General features: G+C 53.1%; 1 protein-coding gene across 1 annotated transcript in view; it reads right to left on the reverse strand.

Moving 5' to 3' along the window:
* Positions 1–8,565, reverse strand: part of KIF3C (kinesin family member 3C) — a 32,912-nt gene extending 24,347 nt beyond the window's left edge. Inside the window, exon 1 of the mRNA XM_068974926.1 lies at positions 7,027–8,565. Within this exon, the coding sequence (XP_068831027.1) occupies positions 7,027–8,565 (1,539 nt within the window). The remainder of the gene's footprint in view (positions 1–7,026) is intronic.
* Between the last annotated feature and the right edge of the window lie 849 nt (positions 8,566–9,414).

Consider the following 9,414-nt stretch of genomic DNA (forward strand, 5'->3'; position numbering starts at 1 on the left):
TGACATTAAGCATGCACTAAAGAAATGGTGGCTACTGTTATTATTCCAATTGTTGTTATTATTCTGCTGGCTCACTTGAAGAAAGAGAAAGCCTGCAGGTCCATTCCTTGCCACTACAGACACAGTTCAGCCCAAGGCCTGGTACCCCTCAGTTGAGTATGTGTGTGTGTTAATCGCTCAGTTGTGCCCAACTCTTTGCGACCCCATGGACTGCAATCCACCAGGTTCCTCTGTCCATGGGATTTTCCAGGCAAGGATACTGGAGTGGGTTGCCATTTCCTTCTGCAGGGGATCTTCCCAACCCAGGGATTGAACCCGGTCTCCTGCACTGCAGGCAGATTCTTTACCGACTGAGCTACAAGGGAAGCCAAGTATATCTGAGAGCAAAGGGAGACGACTAGAAAGTAAGTCTTGAATCTGACCAGGATTTAATGCCCAGGAATTTCTCAGGATATTCAAAATTCTAGATATACACCAACCCCCCAGTGCAGGGACCCTACAAGCTCAGAGCACTGGAATCCACCTTACGCAGACTTGTCGTGGCTGAAGGGTTAGACTGGGTGGAAGTGAGACCATTTCTTACCTACTAGGCTACCTGATTCAGCAGCTCTCAGGCCCAGTCAGCCCCAGAAGTGCCCCCAGACTGGCCAGGGGCAGCAGACTGGCAGGGCACAGATGGGAGGGCGTGCCCTTCTCCTGCTGAATTCCAGGCCCTTCCTCCTAGTCCTCAAAGCACAATAAGAACATTATCATAGCCACTTCATCCAATCTTGTGCTGTCTGGGGGCTGGAGATGACTAAGGGCAATATGATAATACACTCCTCTAGCCAACACACAGAAAGAGAAACCTAAGACTGGACCAAAAGGCCTGCTGAGTCCCAACATAACTTGAATCACAGAACCTCTGATGGCAATGTCTTACATACTTCCTGCAGGTCAGATCTTTATATTACAAAATGCTCCCAGCTCACGGCAATTCTGTTAACTGATCACACCGCCAGGGACAGGAAGGAATGTAAGTCACTGCTCTCAGTGGTGCCAAGAAGCCATGGACTCTGACCTAGATGCCAGACCCAGCCTGGAGCTCTGGTTACTTGCTTCTCTCAAGGATCACAGAGGACTCAGCTGGAATGGGTGGTGGCAGTGGTGGGGGGTGGGGAGGGCAGTGTACACAGTTCCCTGATCTCCTGGCCCTATAAATCTCAGAGGGTCTGGCATGGGGCTAGTGTCCCTGGGGACATGGGGAAGGAACCAGACCAGCTTTGGGAACATAGGTGCTCCCTGGATTACTGGGGATTCTTTAGAGACTGGACACACCCCTGTTTGGAGACTAACCTCAAGATCATACCAGTGGAACAATACTACTTCATGCTCTCCTCTAAAGCACTTTCTCTCCCAATTGGGCTTTCTCCTCCCCAGAAATTCTGTTGTCCATCTCTTCACCCACTCTCTCTCTCTCTCCATCTGTCTCCCCAGCTCTGACTCCATTTGTCTTTCCTCTCTATTTCTTTCCTGTCTTTCCTCCCATTTTTTTCTTCTCATTGTCTTTCTCTAACCAGTCATGATAGAAAGCTGAAAATATCTTCCATTATTGGTTGAATTCATACATTAACATTTAAATCTTATCACCTTAATTTTCAAAAAGATGAACTGAACACTCTATATTTTGCTTAAAAAAATGCTACTTTTAACAATAAAGGACTTTGAAGAGGAGGGAACTTCAAAGATCACCTAGTTCAATGACTTTTCTGGCTTTTGAATCCCTTTAGAGCAACTATGATGTTCAGCTTCTCCTTGGACACTTCCAGGGATTGGAGACATTATCTCTTGAAGCAGATCAATCCTAACTATCAAGAAGCTCTTCACATTGAGTTTAACCTGCTGCCATAATTCTCACTCCCTGGTTACTAGGACAACCTGTGATATAAAAACAGTACAATCAGCAGAAGGGCAGTGAGAAATATCCTAAGTTTAAAGTATGGGGTAGAGGAGTTGGCTGTTAAGTTCTCCTATCACTTTCTTAGGTAGGTGACATTGGAGAGAGATAACCAGGCTCTGGTAGGTCTTGAATGCCAAACCAAAATGTGCTGTGTTTAACATAGCAGAAAGATGGCCAAGTGACGACATCCATTAGATAACTGAAGATAACAGTAATGAAGTTATTATTTATGAACGCCTACATGCTAGGAATTGTGCAAAATGCTTTAATGTTGACTGTCACCTTCTCAAGAGCACTATGACATAGGTACTATTATTATCCCACTTTATAGATGAGGAAACTGAGGTCTCAGAACTGGTAAATCAGGCCTGCCTGACTCTGACATCACCTCTGAATGCAGCATTCTACAAAAAAAGGTCAGCAAAGACCCAGACAGGAGATCTTGATTTGCGAGTCACTTACATTAAGGGAAGGAGGGTCAAGAACAGAGGGCCAAGGGTCTCATTTGAGCCCTCTTCTACAGATGACCCCTCAACTCCATTTCCAGTCCTGTACTTGTTTTTAAACTCCCCTGTTGGGACCTCCCTGGCGGTCCAGTAGTTAAGACTCCGCCTTTCAATGCAGCGAGTGTGGGTTTGATTCCTGGTCCGGGAGCTAGGTTTCCCATATGCCTTGTGGCCAAAAAACCAAAACATTAAACAGAAGCAATATTGTAAAAAAAAATTCAATGAAGACTTTAAAAAAATGATCCATAACAAAAAAACCATTAAAAAAAAAAACAAATCTCCCCCTCTCCATCTCCCGCTTTTCACTGGACTCTGTTACCTCAAATTCAACACATTTACACTCACTGCTGTCATTTTTCACTACCTCCCCGGCAACCAGTCCCGGTATTCATAATTCTTTAAGCACAAGAGAGGATCAGAGTTTGTGTCAAACGGACCTGGACCTAATTAGATTTGCCATATACATACCACGAGGCCTTGGGCAAGTCACAAAATCTGGGTTGTCTCAAGTATAAAATGGAAACAGTAATAACACCTTCTTGGAAGGTGTCTGTGAGGATTACATGAGATAATCTGGATACAATATATGGTACAGGGCTTGGCACATGACAAGCGCTACGTAAATGGCATGATTCTTGCTATTACTGTTGTTTCTCGAGCGTCAGACTCCTTCTCTTGCAAAACTGTTTATGGTGAACCCCAATGCTGAGAAGTGGGAGGAAGAAGAGGGACTGACAGAGAGACAATGAAAATTCAAGCAGCCTGTACTCTCTGTAGTGACCTCATCCCTCTGGCTTCAGGGGCGGCTTCTGCAGGGTCTCTTTCCCATACCCACTACAGAGAGAGTTGGGCTCTAGCCAAGCAGCCCCCTCCCTCCACCCCCTCCAGACCTACTTACGTGGGGATCAACAAGCAGTGTGTTGTTTCTACCTCTTCCAGTCCTCTCTTCATTTCGAGCCTGCATTTTGTATCATCTGCAGCCCTTGCCTCCCCTACACACCCTTCTTTCCCTCTAAAGATCTAGAACCAAAGCTTTAGAAATCATCTAGTCCAAGCCCTCAAAAAATTAAGCTCAAAATGAAAACAGTTATTAAAACATGTTCCTTGCACAATGAAAGTGGGCTTTCTCTCGATCCACCCACACACATTGCATATTCTCAAGGTAGTGAGACTGCACTGTGCAGACACTGGAATTGCTGTTGTGCAGAGCCGTAACCTCAGTCGTGGGTCTGGCCTGTGGCTTGACCAACTCCCCCTACCTCTCGGGTCTGGTACGCGCTCAAGCCCCCCAGAGACACGGTGGAAGTGTGGATGGCTAATGACTACCCAGAAACAGGGCACTGATGACAATCACCAACCCTCACACGTTTGCACATCTTGAACCCCCTAAGGCTCAAGGTAAATATGAGAGGAGATGAAAGGAGACTCCTAGGAGATAGGCACTGTGTTTGTACACAGTGAGGGGAGAACAAAGGGAATGGGGACCCCAGAGGTGGTGGGCAGGAAAAACGGGTGAGACAGACTGTAAGATGAGTCAGAGAGAATGAATGAGGGCACTGGGTCGCGTCAGCTACTGCTCAACTGCCCCCAGCGGCAGTGTGAACTGGAAGAAGGGAATTGGGGAGGGGGGGATGAGAAGGGGAGCTGATGTCATATCTCAGAAAGCGGGAGCTGGAGTGAGTCGAACATGGGGAGCAGAAACTCATTTCCAGGAGGGATCTGAGCTCCTGCCTTCGGAGGGCTCCTAGATCCTTCTCGCCTGGCTCTGCTCCCACAGCTGCAGGCAAGGCAGCTGAAATGGCAGGGGAAAGAAAACCTTAAGCCAGAAATAAAGATGTCAGTCCTGGAGATCACTGGACCCCTGCTTGGCAGACAGAAGCCACCCAGTGGCTGTTAGTGCCCTCCATTTATTTCAAATGCCCTCACACTAATGATCTCACTTCATCTTCAGCACAACCCTGTGAACCAGGCAGGCCTGGGAGGACCTCTGCCATGCTCCTCCCCTCATTACCCAGTGGGTCCCTCAAGGGCCCTCAAATTGTTTCCTCCATCCTCCAAACAACCAAGTCTGAACCAGCAGTGCCTTAGGGAGCCTGGGGTCCTCTGTCCAGGCTCTGTTCTGGGCTTGCTGGCTGCTGTTGGTCCTGGGCTGGGTGTGACAAGAAGTCACAGGATGTGGAATCATTCCTCTCCTGGAATTTCCCAGACGCCCCTCCCCCTTTGCTTATATCCGAAAGCCTGGCACATAATGACCATGTCACCCAGTCCCCAAGGAGCTGCGTCAGACTTCCCCTCATTAGGCAAATGGAAACCCAAGGCCTAGAGAGGCAAAGGCCTTCGTCACGAGTCACACAGACAGCACACATGGAGGGATTTGTGAAGACTTGGAAACAGCACAGCATAGACCTGGGTTCCAGTCCTGACTTTGCCACCTATCAATCCAGGTCACTGAGACTGTCAGCAGCCTTGGCTTTCATCACTGTCAAATGAAAATAGAAATATTCACCTCTGGAGATAGCTTCGAGGATGCCATGAGATCAAAATATAAGAGTTACATAAAAATGAATTACTCTGATTATCAAGTAGCAAGGTAACAACAGCAGGACTCTAGTGTAACAGAAAGAAGCTAGACCAAGTGTAGAGTCTGGCTCTCCTTAACTCACCTGTGTGGCCCTAGGTGAGTCTGGGCCTCAGTTTCCCAAGGCCTCTGGCAGTTGTAAGAAGGGAGATTCAGTGGGCTATGCCTCTACTGCAAGAATTCTGCCACTGGCCACTGATCTCCTGACTGCCCCATTATCTGTGCTCCAAGAATCTTATGGAGGGAGCCAGGGAGTAGGCAGCAGTGGGAGATCCATTGTTCCCAGTGGAAAGGATTCCAGTGGATCCTTCGCTCTATCCCTTCTACCCATGTCTTCGGGGGCAAAGAGCACCCTTTTAGCCTCTTTTGCCCCCTAGCTTTAAGGATGGGTGGAGGTGGAGAGCAATGGGTAGTGGTGAGGCTCTTGGTGATGAAACTGATGACACACCACCCCTGTAAGATTTCCCGGTGGAAAGCACTAGACTGCCCAGATTTCCTTTCTCCTGGAAGAGCTGAGTCTAACTGTCCTGCCTTTCACATCCTGCTTCTTCCAGGAGGGCCCCAAATGTGCCAGGCCCCTGATCCTTTCTTTGAGGAAGCGGCTCAGCATAACCCTTGCTGAGCTCCTGGTGGTGAATTAAATATTAAAGAAGCAAGGCCAGAACCCCCCCGGCGCAGCAGCACATTCTCATAACACAGACAATGGTGTGCAGCTCAACTGTCCCTCCTCCAGCTGCTGCCATGCTCCCTCCCAGGCGGTGCTTCCCTGAGCCCCAGCCCACACTCCTGAGAGGGACTAAGAAACGATAGTGTTTTGCTCTCCCCAGCAAGACACCAGCTCATGGTTCCCTGCACCCTTCCTCCAATCCACAGTTAAGGACTCTATGGACCTGGAAACGCCTGGGACAGGGACTCCTGGCATCTGTGACAACAAAATTTAACAGGTCAGTGGCCAGCCAGGCAGGGGGACCTCTGCAGCTTAGCTCCACTGGGGCTTGGAGGTGTCCCTGGGGCTGCGGGAATGCTGAGGCCCTGAGGTCTCTCAGGGTAATGGGGAATTGGGTCTTACTAGGAGCTAGCTGGTTTGCTGCTCAGATTAGAAGAACCTCAGAGATCACCCAGGCCAACCTCTATTTTACAAAAAGGGAAACTGAGGGTTGAGGAAAGGAAGACACAATAAACACAGGGTCACTCAATGAGCTACAGTACATCTAGCCCTAGACTCCAGGTTTCCAGTGTAGAGCCGGAGGTGCTCTCCTACCCTCAGCATGATCTCCTCCCTAAACTTCCAAGCAATAGGCCCTGTGGACTGCTGGACTGCCTTCACAGGGAGCAGGACCCATTCATAGTCCCACCTTGCCATTCAAGAATTGAAAGGGCCCAAGGGCCACTGGTTCCAGCTTGGCTCTGCTACTTTGTAGGATGGAACCTCATGTCACTTTTCTGAGCCTTAGCCCCTCATCTGTAAATATAGGGATTTAACAACCAGGACCCCGGATAGCTACCATAAGGATCAAATGAGAGCACGTACACAGTTATGGAAACTGTGAAGTGTTATCCAAATGTCAGGTATTAAAGCAGCGTGAGGTCTGATGGTGCTGCAAAGGGAGGCCATCACAAGGGAGGCAGCTAAGCAAGAGTGAGAACCCACACCTAAATGAGGCTCAACGCCTGCCTGGCTCTCCATGGACCTGACCGGTTCTGGGGGCCATCAGCAGAGACTGCCAGGCCGCAGGTCAGGCCAGCCCAAGCTCACTGGCTTGAGAGGTTGCCTGCCTGCTTTTGCTCTGTGTGTGAGTCTGTGTTTCCTTTTAGGTTCTCCTCAGCACCTCTGCCTGGCAGCCCAGAGCCGCAGAAATTTGCCTGGCTTCTCCAGGGTAGCACTTGGCAGAAGGGCAGGACACCTTGCTTCAGGCCAGACCGCAGATCCTCAAAGCAAAGCCTGCCAGCCCAGATCCCTCTGGGGGCCTCTGGAGAGCCCTTGCTCCCTTGGGGACTCTTACCTTGTACTTGGCGGCGAGCAGCTCCGTGGCTTCCTGCTCCCGCCGCAGGTCTTCCAGCATCTTCTCCTTCTCCTCCAGCAACTTCTGCTTCTCCTCGCTCACCAGACTGCGGTCGTCCTGGATGGCCGCCTTCTCTTCCTCTAGCCGCTCCTTCTGCTCCTGCAGGTAGTTCTCCATGTTCTTGTCCAAGGCTGTCTCCAGGATGGGCTGGGGCGGGCGGTGGTTGTTGTTGTTGTCATCCTCCTCTTCGGCTACCCAGGCCTCGATCACCGGTCCCTCCGGGTACCCGGCTGGGGCTGACACGGCCTTCTTCCTGCGGCTGCTCTTCCTGCGGAGTCGCTTTCCCAGCATCCCCTTCTTCTCCAGCTGGGCCTTCAGGCGGGCGATCTCCTCCTGGAATTCCCGCAGAAGTGTGTCCTTGGGGTCCTCGTTCACCCGGGGCTTGTTTTTGATGTTCTTGGCCCGGTTGGCGAAGCGCAGGGTGGAGAGGCTCTCGTCGTAGCTGTGAGAGGCTGGCCCCAGGGTGGCCACCATGATGGTCTTGGCATTTCCCCCCAGAGAGTCCTGGAGCAACCGGGTCAGCTTGGAGTCCCGGTAGGGGATGTGGGTGCTCCTGTTACCCGAGAGAGCAGCGATCACGTTGCCCAGGGCGGACAGCGACAGGTTGATTTTGGAGGCTTCCTTCGGCCTCTCTCCACCACTGCCACCACCCCCTCCACCACCGCCACCACCAGTGGGCTGTGTGGCGGTCCCTCCAGTGGTGTTGGGGCCTGCTTTGTTCTGCCTCTCGCTACCAGCCAAGTCCACCAGGTTGAGCTTGCCCACACGGATGTGGTCCTGGCCGTCAGAGCCACGCTCACTGCACTCCACGGTGATGACGAAGATGGCATGGGAGCGGGAGCTGACCTCATTCATGTGTGTGCTGCCCACTGCCCGGGTCTGGTTCCCCAGGTTCATCACGTGCTCTATCTCCTTGACATTCTTGGTGACGAAGGAGGACAGGTCCTTGATGTAGACGCCTGTCTCAGGGTTCTCCTTCAGCTCCAGCCTCTTGCCGGGCTCCTTGGAGAGCAGGTCTCGAATCTCCTCCTGGTAGATCTCCAGGTAGGAGGCCCGGACCAAGTACTGCTGGTTCTGGGAGCGCGAGATGTGGGTGAAGATATGCTCAAAGGCATTGGGGATGACCCCGCGGAGCTCGGGCTCCACCCAGGTCCCCTGCATGGTGTAGGTCTTGCCCGTGCCTGTCTGTCCATAGGCAAAGACGGTGCCGTTGAAACCTTGAAGCACCGAGTCTACCAGGGGCCTCACGGTTTCATCATACAAGTCTGCCTGCTTGGAGCTGGCATCATACACGGCATCGAAGGTGAAGGTCTTGGGCAGCTCCCCCAGGGCAGCGCGGGGGTTCCGCAGGGTCACCTGGCCTAGTTTCACGTCCATGGTCAGGATCTGCTCGTGACCAGCAGCCTCCTCCTTCCGGCTGAGGGGGCGGCACCGGGCCACCACCTTCAGGGCCTCGCTGGCCTTGGTTTTACTGGCCATCTTGCTGCTCTGTCCTTCCTGCACACCCCCCACCCCCGGACCCCCTCCGCAGCCTAGTGAGTCCTGCTGTCCTCCCTAGGTCGGGATCAGCGGGGCCGACCCAGCCCCTAGTCACCGTTCTTCAATCCGCATGCAGCCTCCTAGGGTGGAGATGCTGGGAGCCGGCCCCGCCGCTACTGCAGTCCGGGCCTCCACCGCTCTCCGGTCCTCGCTGCACCGGCTGCGGAGGGAGAATTAGGCAGAATCGCCGGGCAGCCGCGGGAGCAGCGCCTGCCGAACGGCAGTACCCAGAGCCCGCCCCATGCTGGGGCAGAGGGAGCGCTGCCGTAAACAGCGACGGCAACAATGAGATAAAGGAAGAGGAAAATGGGATGGGGGTGGGCGGCAGAGCTGTCTTCTCGTCCTCCTCCTCTAGAGATCCATGGCGGGGGATGGGGGGAAGGGTGCTGCAGGTTCTGGGGGGCCGGGGGTCCCGGCCCTCCCAAGGGCAGAGGCTCACCTGGAGTCCTCTCCCCCAGCTGGGGGATCATTCATTGCAGCCAGCGCGGCTGCTGCAGCCTCTGCCTCCGCCTTCCCCGCCGTCGCCACCGGAGAATGAGAGAGAAAAACAGAAGGGGATGGGGCGGAGCAGCCGCGGCGAGAGTGATGTTGCCGCTGCTCTGCGGCCCCAGCTAAACCGCCCGGCTGGGGTGGGGCAAGGGGCGGGGCCGCGGGGCGGGAGACGCGAGCCCGGCGCGGCCAGTGCGCTGGGGACCCGGGTGCATCGCCCGCCCGCACCGCCCCCCTCCGGAATGACAGGCTCCGGTGCCGACCCAGGTCCTGCGCCCACCAGGCGGGTGCAGCGCAGCC

This window comes from Capricornis sumatraensis, chromosome 1 (assembly GCF_032405125.1).
Source record: "Capricornis sumatraensis isolate serow.1 chromosome 1, serow.2, whole genome shotgun sequence".
In the NCBI taxonomy this organism is placed as follows: domain Eukaryota; kingdom Metazoa; phylum Chordata; class Mammalia; order Artiodactyla; family Bovidae; genus Capricornis; species Capricornis sumatraensis.